The sequence below is a fragment of the Erinaceus europaeus genome, chromosome 9, assembly GCF_950295315.1.
Source record: "Erinaceus europaeus chromosome 9, mEriEur2.1, whole genome shotgun sequence".
Lineage (NCBI taxonomy): Eukaryota > Metazoa > Chordata > Mammalia > Eulipotyphla > Erinaceidae > Erinaceus > Erinaceus europaeus.
Genome location: NC_080170.1, coordinates 49,602,019 through 49,617,282, shown reverse-complemented (window position 1 = coordinate 49,617,282; position 15,264 = coordinate 49,602,019). Strand labels below are relative to the sequence as shown.

Below are 15,264 nucleotides of genomic sequence, written 5' to 3'. Positions count from 1 at the left end.
TTACTCTTCCACTCTTTGAACAGCAATCTGTAAATTACATATACTTCATTAGAAAAAAGAAAGAAAAAAAAATCAGCTTGATATTTAGGCCAAAATTCATTTAGGACAAAAGCCCTGGAGCACTCCTTAAAAATAGCTATTTGAGATGTAACTTTAGTATGTGCCAATCCTAGCATCCCACTCATGGAGTCAATTTGTTTTTAGACATGGCAAACTTGGAAAAGCTATATAGAAGTTCCAAATACTACCTTCCTGCAATCAGTGTTTTTAAAAGGGCTAGATTAGAACTTGGCTTTCTCAGACCATGGTAAAGAATAATAAACAAAATTACATAAATATTGGGAAAATTATGCTTTACCAACCATCAGAAAATAAGAAAGAGCTTTGTAAAAAAAGAAGATACAAAAAAAAAAAAACATAGCATAGCTTCTTAAATATGACATAATTTCATCTGTGAATTTACTTAAATTATAAATGTTAGTCTCTGTTTAACAGATTACCTATTCTCTGATACATATTTTTTCTTCTATTAAAAGTCCTGAAATAAGAATTCTTTGATTCAGTCACAGTTAGGATTTTCACAATTCCCAATAATTGTCACAAACTAATTTTCTTTGTTTTATGTGGAAATTATTTTAAAACATGTCAGGTTCCTTCTAAGTGCTTGCTGAGTGTTCTTATTCCTCTCCCACTTATCAATTCATACATTCACTTATTCAATAGTTGTTGTTTTTTTTTTAAGCAAGGTCAATATGAACATACTATGATATTTATCCTGAAGTTATTTAAGACACTTTTCTTCATTCTGGTTCATGAAAACCTGGCATTATCCTTTTAAGATACTCAAGATTCACTTTAGGCACACTTAGAAAGAATCTATTTTTCTGTTCTTTTTTCACTACCTGCTTTTTTTTTCTTTTTCTAAATCATTATAACTACGCTTAACATGAGAGAGACGAGAAAAATGAAAAGAACCAAAGAAAAAATTTCCTATATAAGGAAAGATTCCATGCTCTCTAAAGAAGAAAACTAACCCAGTTCTCTACACTCTCGGTTAGTCACTCTATAAAATGTTAAAAAAGCACACGCAGGGTTTTGAGCAAATATACATTTTTCCATCTGTTGGAAGAATAATCCTGACAGTTGTGTTCCTATTATCTGACTAACATCCACACAGTATGCTTAGGACACAATTCGTCTCTTTCATGTAGAAGGGACAGGACACACTGCTTTTCTAGACTCCACGCAAAGCAGAGATCTTACAAAATAAGTATTTCTAAAGTGCCACCCAGGGCAACCCATTTCTTCCACATGTGCCCCATTGTAAACCATGCTGATCTATGACCATAGAATATCAGAGATTAAACTGTTAATTGATTGACAAAATAAATAAATATATAAATAGTCCTGGAGGGTTCATAGTATACAAATGTAGTCTGTCTAACTTCCAGATTTATCAGATTTCAAAGCAATACATATGAATGCAGGTCACATATCCAACTGAGAACAGAATGTTTATCTTACTCCATTGGTGAGGAAATCCAAGTTGGCAAGAAAGAGAATGGCAACTTTAGGTATAATCAACAGTTGACATGGTGAGTATTACTTATGTAGAAAAAATAAAGTAAACCCCATAAAAATCTCAGAGGAGTAGTAAGACATTGCTATGTAAGGATATGTATGCTTTAGAGAAAAATTAACATGTCTGATCTCCTGGAAGCTGACAGGCTGTGTCAGGTCTGGGATAAAAAATATAGGACAGGGGGTCGGGCGGTAGTACAGCGGGTTAAGCACACATGTCGGGTTAAGCACACATGTCGTGAAGTGCAAGGGCCAGCATAAGGATCCCGGTTCAAGCCCCCAGCTCCCCACCTGCAGGGGGGTTGCTTCACAAGTGGTGAAGCAGGTCTGCAGGTGTCTATCTTTCTCTTCCCACTCTGTCTTTCCTCCTCTCTCCATTTCTCTCTGTCCTATCCAGCAACAACATCAATAACAACAATAATAATAACCAGAACGATAAAACAAGAAGGACAACAAAAGGGGGAGGGAGATAGGACACCTGTTATCCTAAGCACAAGCAGTACATTTTTGTTAAACTCTAGGGCTGAATTGGGGTGGGGGGGTGGTCTTCTTCAGTCACCGTAACATCTGGTGATAAGGAAGTTAGTGGTAATAGGAAAAGTTGTTGTGACTTTTCTCAAAGTTGTAAAAGATTCAGTGACATTCAGCGGCATCCAACACTGGCTGGAAAACCATTGGATATACTTGTAAAAAAAAACAAACCAGAAAGACATATATGGAAAGAAAGAGAGAGACAGTCTGGATCTGAAAGAGAAGGGCATGAACAAGGCATGCATTTGTCATGAGTATGCTCACGAGGAAGAAAATAGGTATGGTTAAAACAGAGAGATATTAATGTATTGGTTTTACAGATAATAAAATGAAGACCTAAAAATTAGTCTGAAGTCTGCTAACAAGTGAATTATATAACCATAGGTTAACACAAAATTCTTTGAGTATTTAGAATCTCTTAGTGTCCTTGAATCTTAACAAAGCATTCTGGGGACTGTGTATAAATTTATTGAAATAAACGCTTATGTTTTATCCAATTTATTCCTTATGGTACAAAAATGCACATATATTTAGCCCTTTTTCATGTATTTTCACAAAAGTGTATTTTTTATACCTGCTTTATGACAAAGAATAGGAACCAGAAAAATTAGAAGAGATTTGTGTGGCCTAGCAAATGGCCTGTGAGTCTCCGTGTTTCTTTTATTGAAGAAGAGATTTTCTAATCCTAAAAATTTAAATTCTAAATTTTTTAATCCTAAAATGTATTTAGGAGAGAGTGAGGTAGATGGAGAGAACCAGAGCATCACTTTGGCATATGCAGTGCTGGGAATTGGACTGGGGAACTCATCCTTATAAATCCAGTGCTCTGCCCTCTGTGCAACTTTCTGGATTGAAAACCTCCCTATTTCTAACTTAATATCATCTCACTAGACAACAAAGCATTGAAAGGAATGCTACTGACATCAAAGATGAAAGGGTGCAATGGAAAAAATAAAGCTTGAAAACATAAGATCGTGAGAGAAAGATTCAGGTCACTTTTACAGTAGCTCTTTTAAATTTCCCTGCCACCATTATCTTATTTGTAAAATGCAAATAATTATCTAATCTAATCCCACCTTAGCACTGGCAAATATTTGGAGAAGTTGTAGAATTTGTTTCATATTTTCTTTCACTTTTTCATTCATATTGTGAATATTATTAATCCTTAAAGACAAAATAAATCATTGATTTATATGAGTAATCAGCAAAATGAATAAAACAACAGTGTGAGCTTATTAATTCAGTTAAAACAATTGCACTTTCAGGACTACCCAAACACAGATGGAATTCCCAGGCTATCCAAGGTAGTTCTGAATTGCCAAACCAAAATTCCAAGACAGTACAGAAAACAGATATCCTTGCCACCCCGAGAAAAGAATACTGGGATTAAAAAAAAAAAAAAAAAAAAAAGAACATGGATGTAAATTTAAACAGCACTCCATATATTTTGAAAAGAAAAAAAAAATGATCCTACCCAGAAAAATCTCTTCCCTGAAGGAAGCTGAGAACAAACTCATAACAAGCAAATGTGCAATGATATTATTTTCTGTTTCTCTTGTCAAAAGGGATTCAGTCTTTGAATTATGTGTTGCAAAACTGCAAATCTCAGTTTTGTGATTAATGAACTAAAATACGTTTTATTTCTTAAATGTGTTAAGGATTCATTCTGTGGTCTTCCCTTGGACTTGGATTAGAATAGCTGAACAACACATCTGGTTATGAGCACAGAGCTCTCTGGGTGGCTTTCTGTCCTCCCTTAGAAATAGAAGCAGGCAAATAGGGAACTGCAGGAACTTTTATTGGGTGAGTGTAGTTTTTAATCTTTAAAAATGATGATGACTTCTACACTCCCTTTTTTTCATAAGGATAAACATTAATTATTAAAATAGATCTAATTCACAATTTAAAGGTTTTTTTTCTACATGATTTTTATATCACTTGTTACTACTTTCCCAAAAGTAAATACTGGTATTCCCTAGGAAAATGTTTTAATTTCATAACAATTTATACTTTCTCTGTAAGTATCACTTTAAGGACTGGAATACCATAAACTTTCAGATCTGGATAAATGGATTGACATTGACTTATTTCTTTTCATTCCCCCCCCCCCCAGTCAAAACACACTACAGTTTCCTGGAATATGTCACTTTCCTATGTGATCATCATTCTACAAGGCAAAGAGACATAAATATTGTTTCCTCCTTCTTTTTCTACAACAGTATTCAGGATGATACTAGAAATAGGAGAACATTTTCCGTCTGTTAAGTTGCCCCCCCACCCCCTTTTGTGAAGTTCCTCTTTACTAGGCCACAGAGTTCATTTCTTGAGTACTAGCTCCCTGTGTTCTCAGGACATGTTTAGGTATTATGCAAGCAGAAGACATGTGCTCATGTCTAGGGAAGACTCCCCAGCTAGAACAAGCAGAGAAGAAAAAGAAAGTGTTTACTCTGAAGGACCTGACTGTTGGAAATGTACCCCTGGAACTTGAGGACTCTGGGAAACAACTGCAATGCCATAGTTCTTCTAATATTTTGTTTTGTGTGTATTTCTCTTTCTTTCTTTTTTAGAAAAGCAAGTAGGATCAATATTTGCATGTTTCCCTAATTAAAACAAAAATAATCTTTGATAATGGGGTTAAAAAATCCCTCTACTGGCTAATGAAAATTCTGTAACAATGTAAACTAGTACGTAAATGTGACAAAAGAAGGAGGAGGAAGAAGAGAAGAAAAGAAAGAGGAAGGGGGAGGAAAAGCAGCATCTCATCATCTAAATAATAACTATGTCTACCTCCAAGTAGTGAAATATAGGTGACTCTACTCCCCATTTAACCTTGATTATGAAAAAGAATATATCTTCTAATGAGTATTCATTTCACTATGGTATTTATTACTCATAACCAAAGCAATTACTTACAGTTAGACATTGCATCCCCCCCTCCCTTTACCTGCTTACTGTGGTGGTGGTGGTGTATACTATCAAATATTCTCCCCCCAAAGTCTCTAACATTAATTAAGGAAATGTCTGAATCAAATAATCAACAAAATATTTAGGAGATAGTTAAATAATACTGTAGAAGTGTCAATTGTCTACAGAGATGTTTGTGTGGTCTGAAATAAAGTATCCCAGAAAGATATCACAGGGATACTGATGGAAACAGAGTTTGGAGAGATGACCTGGCAGGCTTGCAACAGAAAAAAAAAAAAAAGTATAGAACAAGGACATTTCAGATCAGAACCTTGAGAAGTAGAAAGGAGACATGGGGAAATGCTAACCTAGCATACTAAAGAGAAGTCGGGAAGCAGTTTGGTTTCACAGGTGTGGAAATACAAACTATAAAGAGTGATTTCAAAACAGGATAAATAATTTGGTCTTGATATAGAAAAGAGCTGAAGATTGAGAAACCTAAAAAAGTAGAATGCTATGCTTTTTTGTAAATGTGTTTGCAGAAGAATGCACTAGTATGCATCACTCATTCAGCACATATTCTCTGTGCATTTAATATATACCCTCTATCCACTGCTTACATACAGTAGGGGTTCCCATTAATTAGAAAAATGTACAGCAACATAGGCAAGATATCACTGAGATTTTAAATGGAGATGAATGTAAGATTTTTTTACAAGATAAACTTGTGGGGCCAGGCGGTGGCACACCTGCTTAAGTGCACACATTACAGTGCACAAGGATCTGGGTTCAAGCTCCTGGTCCCCACCTGCAGGGGGAAAGCTTCAGGAGTGATGAAGTAGGTCTGCAGGTGTTTCTCTGTCTCTCTTCTGCACTATATCCACCTCCCCTCATAATTTCTCTCTGTCTCTGTTCAAAATAAATAAAGTTTAAAATGTTTTTTTAAAAAGGTAAACTTGTGATAGTCAGGGAGTGGATTGGACAAAGGTATAAAATGGAGTCAGGGGGGGAGTCTGGTATTGATGTCAGGGAAAAGTTCTGAGAAGATGAGAGTTTGTTGGTTTTGAGATCACAGCGTTATACAATTGAGTGGAAATGCTGAATGGGCAGCCGCATATCCAGCTCTGCAGCTCCCAGGGCCTCTGAGCTTTAACCCAGAGTCATCAGTTCTTAGAGGACCAGAGAGAAGACAGGCCCAGAGGAGGGCTTCCAGGGCAAGAGGGTTAAAGTGGGAAGAGCAAGGGAGGGATTTAAGGGCATAGTACTTAAGGAAAGTTGGAAAAGAGCCACTTAAGATGTCATTTTACCACTAACTAAGCATATGCTGAGTTCAGGTCACAGACTGCAGTTAGACTAACAGTGTATGGCAGCTAGAAATCAGACCAGTAGTCAATGAAGTAGCCTTGGGAGAAAGTGGGAAGGAAATCCACAGTGTATATAACTACTGAATAACACCTCCCAGTCTGAAATAATTTTGATAATACTAAAATCCCAGGTGATAAGGCCTGGGAAAATCAGTACCCATTTCCACTGGCTTTTTCAACTTCATATATTTGTGATTTACCTGGAAAAGAAACAACGGTAACCAGTTCTCTAAACCTGAATTCCTAGGAAGCCGTAATCAAAGGAAAGCTATAAAAAGTGTGAATTCAGCAACTCTCAGTCATTTTCTTGGAATTACAGAAAACACTGGTAGGCTCTGTGGCCTTTTGGACAATCTAGATTCAATAATGTATAATAATCTTTTCTCTGCAGCAAACAGATATTAATAGTTACTTAGGACACAAGAACACAAAGGAGAAAAAAATGAGAGCACCCTCACATCCCACCAGACTCAGGCCAATCGCTACCCAGTCCTCATAGTCTAACTCTGAATCTGTGTGGAAATACACAATGGAAAATTGAGAAAACATGGTTCTTCAGTATACAAAGTGCTGAGTATTTGCCCATAAACAAACTGATTGAACTTAGTATATCCTGGATCATAATTTGATTGATTTGAACCCGTGGTCTGTTAAGCTGTATATCTGAATTCATTTGAGAGGAACTGGCCTCTCCGTGTACACCAAAGGACTGAAAGAACTCACCTTTGTTTCAATGCTTATCTGTATATGGCCACACTTTCCAACACTATGAAGTTATTTAAAATAGAGTGGCATGACTGATGATACAGAGTTAAGTGAAAGGGAGGAACATTCTTATTCTCAGATAAGCATTGGTGAGGGAGCTTTGTCCTTACGCAGTAGTTTCCTCATGCTTCTGTTTCTCATGAACAAGCAAGCTCAGATCAGCTGGGAAGGGTGTATTAACTAGCATTCTGACATGACAAAAGGTTTACTCAGCCTGTGAACTTCAATGTCAGGAAACCCCTGAAGGGAGGATTAGAAGAGACCAGAAATCAGATCTGAGTGCTGGAGTTGGTCTTGGAGCCTAATTGTAGGCACGCATCGATTAGAGGAAACTATTATTCTCCCTTTGAGGAAAATGTCCTGACCCAAAGCTCAGAATGACCAAGTGCTCCACCTTGTCTGAAGATTCCAGGTTTTAGTATGGAGTCTGGTAGGACTGCCACATCTCACTAAAATGGTCAGCTCTCCAGCCCTCATCTCTGCCCATCTTTCTTTAAATACCTGGAGCTCCTATGTAGAGATGTCATCTGCCTCCACAGGAACAAACCCTTTTCTCCTAAATCCAAGTCAGCAATCTTGGCACCTTGGGTCATTAGTCCCACTTCCCGATGACCCCCATTACACCCCCGCCCCCAATCCTGATCTCCCTCATTTCAAAGGAGATGTGTGCTCCCCAGTGATCTCCTGTTACTACTGAAACACATGTGCAGCATAGATTTACGGGGCCCTGTAGTTTTCTCACACAACTGATAGCTCACAATTCTTGCTACTTGGGTCAAGGGGTCTCCCACACAGTCAGGACTTTAGAAGGTAGGGTCAGTCCCAGTTGAGGGATGAGAGGACTATACCCCCTTGGGAAGAAGAGGAGTATCTGGTGAATCCCTCATGAGCCCCCAATCCAGTAACAAGAGCTGTGTCCCAGAGTCCTTGAAACTGAGAGGACAGAGACTAAGATAGAATAGGGGGTATTTGCACTTGGCTCCAGAAGAAAATGTTCAAATCTAATTAAGTTACTGCAAATTCTGTTTTATAATTAAAATTCTGCAGTGGTGAAAGTATCTTGGTAGCAGAGCACAAGACTTACATGTTTGAATCCTATTCTCAACACTTTGTTTGCTGAAGTGATGCTCTGTTTCCATCACCCCTTCTCACTTTCTCATTAAGTAAATCCTTTTAAAAATAAAGCTAACATTCTTCACTGAGTTTCTGAATTAACTCTATCTTCTCCTTTACGCTCTCAACAGGTGAGATTTCAGGAGAACCTGCTGCTCAGTGAGATTCCAGGAGACCTTTCCTCTCTATGACTAGCAAATAATTCCATGAAAGCAAACAAAACACACACAAATCAGAAGACTTGCCCTTTTACTTTCTCAGAACTTAGATCTTGATTGTTTGCACTAAAATGCTTTCCAAATGTACTCATTTTAGGCTGAGCCTGGGAAAATCAATATCAGTTTTAAAAAGTAATAAGCCCACAAGTTTGAGCTGGGACTGTCAGTGCCCAGAACTTAGAACTGGTACTGGCTCAGCCCCTCATCTCCAGAACCACACACAGACTGGGACACATTCTCATCTTCCCTACATTCTTTTAAGTCACTTGTGGACATAAATGATTGGTTCTGACACATTTTATTTGACAAAATTTCCTCCTTCAACCACCATTTGTGCTTCAGTTCTCCTCTTCCTATTTGCAAAGCAACTCTGACCCCCCACCCAGAACTGGTTTCCCAATTTTCATCAACAACTGGTTGTTTTTTAAGTCTTAAACCTAAACTAAGTAGTCCATATTTCTCTTGATGACTGCTTCCTTAAGGGTACCTCAGTAAATTAGACCTATGGCCATGCCAAAAATCCACTGCTACTCAGACACAGTGGAAAATAGACTCAAAACAAGAGGACAGCAAACCCACTGACCAGAAGCACAGATGACTTTCCCTCCTCCTACACCTCGGTGAATGTGTGTTCACTGACTTAATAAGAAACAGCATTTAAAGAGCAGGAGGTTATGTCAGTTGATTGATGCTATTCTGACTGCTGGTTTTGAATTGAATATTGCTAGCCCACTCACAAAGCAATTTGATTTTTACAAGATTACACAGTTCTGTGGGTAAAAGACAGTGCTGTCCTATGTACATCCCCTTGTACAGTAGCAAGGAGGAGTTTAAGGATACCCAAACCATTAGCGGTGGTACGCACTGAAATTAAAACACACAATTGAATAGGAGCACTCAGATGGATTACAATGGCTTGCACTCACAGGTAGCTCTGTGAAAGGACAGGAAGTGGCCTCCAGAAATTGACCTCTTATCTAAATATCTCCTGTAAATGTCTTATCTCTAACTTCAATAAGATTATGAGGATCCTGTTGCTGGAATTTACAAGTGGCTTTTGATGGAGGATGCTGAGTTCCTACCTTTCACTTTTTCTTGGAAGTGGATTTCTTCTCTCCACCACCTCCCAAGTCCTTTCCACCCCCTTTAAAAAGCACACTCTCCCTTATTTCTAAAAATTCTATCTCTGACCATTTTCTTGCTGACACAAATTGTTCTGGAGAATTAAAAAGGAAAAAAAAAGAAAAAAGAAAACTTACTCCCAGAGTTGAAAGGAAGCTGAGGCTAGGGCAGCTGTATTGCTGGCGGGTTTTACTGTCCACAGAACCCTGCTCACTGGTTGCAAACACTCTCAGCCGCCGGTGTGTTGGGTATGGATTATTTAGGATTAGAGGTCTGCTGGGGCTGGGTGCCCTGCAGAAAGAAGGAGTCCGTAAACAGGGTCCATGAGAGGACTCGTCAAAGAAACGCATCTTTTAAAATAAAAAATCAGCTCTATCTAGGGATCCTCCTAGTTTTAAGTTTGCACTTGCACTTGCCATTTAACTATGGGAAAGGGTTCTGGTGCAGTGGCAGCGGCTGACCAGGCACTACATTCAAAGCCTAGTTTCAGGAGAACCTGTGTCAGAGGTGAAGGAAAGTACCGTCGGTTCCAACGTTGCAGAGATGTCTGTCTGTCTGTCTGTCTGTCTGCCTGCCTGCCTGCCTGCCTGCCTGCCTGCGGGCCAGTTTATCTGTCCGTTTTTGCGGGGTCCCAGTTCCACTATGTGGTTCAGAGACGGTCTACTGACCCTGTGATACAATGTAGAAGGGCATTCCTTGAAGGACTGAGGAGTTGAGGACTCCAGGGTGACCCACGCACTGTGCCCCGACTCTGGACCTGAAGCTCGAGGTCGCCCAGCAAGAGCGGTGGGCCGCTCAGCAGAGGGCTGGGCGTAGAGTGAACCCACAGGAGAGGAGCGGGGACAGGTAAGGGCGGCACACCTCTTCTAGAACTTGGGGATCTGGAGCCCCAGGAGGACAGGCAGCCTGGGTCCGTGTCCCCAATAATACAAAAACATCGGGTGACCCTGAGCCCCAAAGCGAGCGGCAGACGCCAGCCTGTTCCTCCCAGGTACCCAGGCCACGAAGTCACTCAACCCTCTGTCCCAGCCACACCTCCCGCCGGCGCATTCGACTTGGGTTTGTGGGGGTGGGGAGCACACAATGACCTCTTGATTCTGGATTTCACTGTCTTCTTTAAAGAGAGAACCACTCCAGGCTACTCTCGAAACAAAAATTCAGTTAGCTGCCCTCGTATCCGGATCTCTGAGGCTGGAATTTGGGGGCCAGAGCGCACTCCGGGGTCCCCGGGGTGAGTGCACTCGAAGTTGCGTCCCAAGTGCTGCAAAGGCAGTCTCTGGAGGGAAAAGGAGCGCGGCTGCCAGTTCTTTCTGGGAAGTTCACCGGGGGCGCGGGAGGGAGGGGGTCCCAACTGCTCCACACATTAGACGGGGTGGCTGCGACCGCGAGTCCTTCGCGCCGCGTTTACACCTCGCGCTTTGTGACAAATCGATTTCCCGCGTGGCTGCTCAGCCTGGGAACCCCGCGGCGGCCTGGCCAGCTGCGCCCCGCGCGCTTAGCGCTGACTGACGAGTGTGTGCGTGTGCGCGCGTGTCTAATTGACTTTCCGTCTACCTTTTTATGACTACATGTGTTTCCAACAAAAGGTCTTATTAGGACAATCTGGTTTCACTAATTTAAAGGCTGGGAAGGCAGATTTTTTTTTAAGAGTTTGCAGGAGTTCCGATTAAGAAATGGCAGTGGGATTCACAGGCCGGCTTGGAGTAGGTTTGCCTGCTTTGATGACCCGTTTTTCCTCTTTTCCCGGGCTCCCTTGTTCCATGACCACCATCCTCCCATTCCGCACTCTCCTAGTAGCCACTGGAATCCTGTTTTTAAATCGATTTCTTTAACCAGTAAGGTGTTTGAACCCACACATTCCAGAAATTTACTGAACTAGGAGAAACAGTAAAAGGTGAAAGAAACCTTTCTAAAGAGAGGAAGCATCTACCAAAGGGAAAGTGTAATGAGGAAAGCTAGCACAAGAAGAGAACACTTAAGCTCCTCTTTGGGTTGGCCAGGCTGTAACTGGAATATCTACGATGGTAGTGATCTGTTATTGCAAGTGTAAATGGAGTCTGCTTGCTTTGCTAATCTCAACCAAAGAGAAATTTAGGATGGTGCCTTTTTCTACACAACTAGAGAGGTAAAGGGCATTCTTCAAAGTTCTCCATCTGTGACAAGGAAATGTCTCAACTGGTAGAGACTTGCATGCCTGAGGTTCCTGGTTCAATCCCCAGCAGCACATGTACCAGAGTGGTCCTATGCCTTCTCTCTCTCTCATGTGTGATAAATAAAATAAATCTTTTTTTTAAAAAAAGATAAATGAATAAAGTGATGAAGAAATTACTTGTAATTTATTTAAAAAAAAAAACACCTTCCCCATCCACTTTAGAGCATAACTATAGGAGAGCCTACCTTTACTGGGCTCTCTGTCTCCTATCCTCTTAGAGCAAAGTTTTAGACCTCTCCTCCAAACCCCAATTTTCCTGAATTCACATTATGAGTCTTTCACTCCCAGCTTGATGGATGGGGACTGGTGGTACTGGTCCTGACTTCAGACAGCTTGCAACAGTTAACCTGCTTGGTAGCTCCTTGTGGTGTCTTCCATCACCCCTACCTCACTTGCTATGGCCCAATTTACTTGACCTTCCTATTCTCGCCCTAAAGATAGGGCAGGAAGAAGAGGAAGCACTGCTTTGAAAGCAGTAACTATCAGTTAGACAAACTAGGCTGCAGCCATTTCAGAAAGGCAAGATGTATGTATGCATGTGTGTGTGTGTGTGTGTGTGTGTGTATGTGTGTGTCCACCCCCAGGTACAGGTCTCGCTTTGTCCCTGTCACCTTACTTTCTTCCTGTCTAGTCTCCAAATCTTGGTTTTGCTTTGGGGTCCACTCCTCGCTAGGTCTTGTTATTCCTTGTAACTCAGTTACAAGGTCCACCACCAAGCAAACTCAGGTTCCCAAAGGTCTTGTTCTCTTCCTTCTGGACACAGGTTACTTTACTTGACTGTAGCCACGTGCATGTCCTCATACCCCTGGGCATGCCAGAAGCTAGGCCTAGGCAGCTCCTCACTTGGTCTTACAGAAGTTCCCCACCCCCAATCTCAGCTGAACCTCATTTCTCCAAACCACTACCTAGTCAGCAGGAACCCAAGTGTGGTGTTCACACAAATGAAGGTCAGGTTGGCATCGCTTAGGCTCTACAGGATCTGGCACCCAGCACAGCTGGACAGGACAGAACTTGATGGGCCTGCTTCCACATCCCCCTTCACTCTTGGAATCAAACAGACATTTTCTTCATAGATCTCTGAATCTTTGTGATTAATACTTCACCCTAGCGAACAAGAAGGGCAGAATATGCAGGAGCAATGAATGACTCCAAGCAATGGACACATGGAGATTCTAGAACATTGTCTTCCCTACTCTTTGCACATCTACCTTTTTATTGGTGAAATGTTAAGCATGGTTACATTAATCTGCTGTATAGTTTCTTGGAGCTAGATGTGTTTCTGCAAAAGAGCAGTCCCTGCCCCAAGCACCAAACTCTAGTAGGTGTCCATCTCTCTGAGCAGATCACTATTAGACTTGGTCCTCAGAGTAGGTTCTTTCTTTAATGACAAGCCACAAGGTCCTTTGCTAGCAGGCAGTATGGGCTGATCTCCAGTTATCTCTTTGCTAAATAACACAGGGAAGCACTGCTTCCCACCAAGGAAGCAACAACCGAATCAAGGTCTCTAAGTCTGCTAAAGTGTCTAGGTGCCCAGGTTCCACTTGCTCCTTGATTCACTTGTTTTATCGGTCTATTTTGGACCATGTAATCTTTAAAATTACAGCCTATAGACCCCCTGGTTAGGTCAGTTCCAAGTTCACAGACAGCCTAATAGTCAACCAGTGGCAGTTAGGGGACTTGCTTGGCCTCCCTTCTAAACTGCAAGAGAGGAGTCTTAAAGTCCCTGACAATACAGATACACTTGAAATCTCATTTTAAGCTCAGGTTAATGACCCTAGCAGGAGAAAGGCATGGGGATAGGGAAGGATGGGAAGGAAAATTGTACATAGACTTTCCTGTGGGTCTTAAGGATAGTTCTAGTGTGACAGCTGGCCTGGCACTAGAGCCCCTGCACCTTCTCGGGATCCTTTCTCTTTCAGAGTCTCCAGGGATGAAACAGGGCGGGGGCTCCTGTTTCATCCCTTTGCTTGCTTGACCTGAGTCATCCGGAATTATTCAGGCCTTAGACTCTGACCGAGGGCCCCCAGCACTTGCAGGCCATTTGAACTGGGGCCTCTTTCACTAAGGCAGTAGGCCACCCGAGAGCTCTGCACCCCCCAGAGTATCACCTCCCCAACACACGGAGAAGTGCCCTCCGACTCTGGGCGCAGCCCTCTCTACGACTTGGCATCTTCAACCCGCGACCCTACCACACTGGGTGGGTTCCCAGAGTTTGCACCCCTTTCCCCAGCTCAGCTCTGAGACCCTCTTGTAGGGCGATCCCGCAGCCCTGCAAGTTTGGGACGGAGAAGCCAGTGGAGAGCAATCGCGGAGGAGAACCTCAGTTGTGGCAGCCGAGCCTCTGGGCCTGGGCTCCTCTCTTGCCGAGTCCTCCTTTCTCGCCCCAGCCCCTGTCGGCCGCCGCCCGCGCCTCTCCACGTCCCCACTGGGTGCCCCTGGTGCCGTGCCCACTCCGGCAGCCCAGTCCAGACCCCTGCCCCGGCCCGAGCTCCATAGCCGCGGGCACCGGCCCTTCACTCACTGTCCTGCTGAGGGGTGTCGCTGCCGCTGGTCAAGCCGGGAGACTCCAGGAGACTCCGACCAGCCTCGCCCACGCTCTCGTCTGCCTGCGCCGCCACCATGTCGCCGGCCTCCTCCAGGTCTAGCAGGTGACTGACCGAGAAGTTCTTTTTCGCCTGCAGGGTGTCCAGGCTGCCGGGGCTGTCCAAGCGGCCTCCCAGCGCCGGCTGCCGTTCCAGAACATGCCCGTAGCTGGAGGTCATGGTCTCCCCCTCCGATCCCACCCACCCCCCTCTTCCCGTTCGAATCAACACCAAACGCTGTGGGCGCGAGGGGGGAGAGGAGAAGAGTGGGGAAGAGAGAGGGGGAGTGGAGAGAGAGAAAGAGAGAGAGAGAGAGAGAGAGAGAGAGAGAGAGAGAGGACACGAACAAGGGGATGGAACCAAAAAAGTTGAAAGAGGGCGGGGGACCCCCTTTTGCAGAGCTTAGCGTCCTACAGCAACCTTCCAAAGCCTAGATTCCCTGAGGTCAATTCCAGCGAAGTCCAAAGAGATAATCCACACCAAAAACAAATAACAATAATAATAATAAAATAGAAATAATAATGATGATGACGATGAAAAGGTCACCCAATGTTCGAGTCAGGAGGAAAAAAATCCCTTCCAGTTCTCCAAAAGCGTCCAGCGCACACACTAAAAATAATAAAGGGGAGAGTGGTGAAGGGAGGCCAGCAGGGCGGGGGGAGTAAGGCAAACAGAAGAAGAGAGAAGAAGGGGTGGGAAAGAAAAATCAAAGTGGTTTTTCCCCTAAGGTTAAAAAAGTTATTCCCAGGCAAGAGTTCAAGCACCAACAGAAGAAGGCTTGTTCCAGCTTTAAAACATCTTCTAGAAAACTTGTTCCCCCCTCTCAGCACTCCTGTGGATTCTCAGGAGTAACTAAAGTTTCAGGAGGAGAG

At 42.7% G+C, this 15,264-nt stretch overlaps 1 protein-coding gene across 2 annotated transcripts in view; it reads right to left on the bottom strand.

The window, feature by feature from the left end:
* Positions 1-14,678, bottom strand: part of PRRX1 (paired related homeobox 1) — an 82,851-nt gene extending 68,173 nt beyond the window's left edge. For both annotated transcript variants that reach the window (XM_007525202.3, XM_060197870.1), the window contains exon 1: positions 14,332-14,678. In XM_007525202.3, coding sequence (XP_007525264.1) covers positions 14,332-14,572 — 241 coding nt within the window. In that variant the 5' untranslated portion in view covers positions 14,573-14,678. The remainder of the gene's footprint in view (positions 1-14,331) is intronic.
* Between the last annotated feature and the right edge of the window lie 586 nt (positions 14,679-15,264).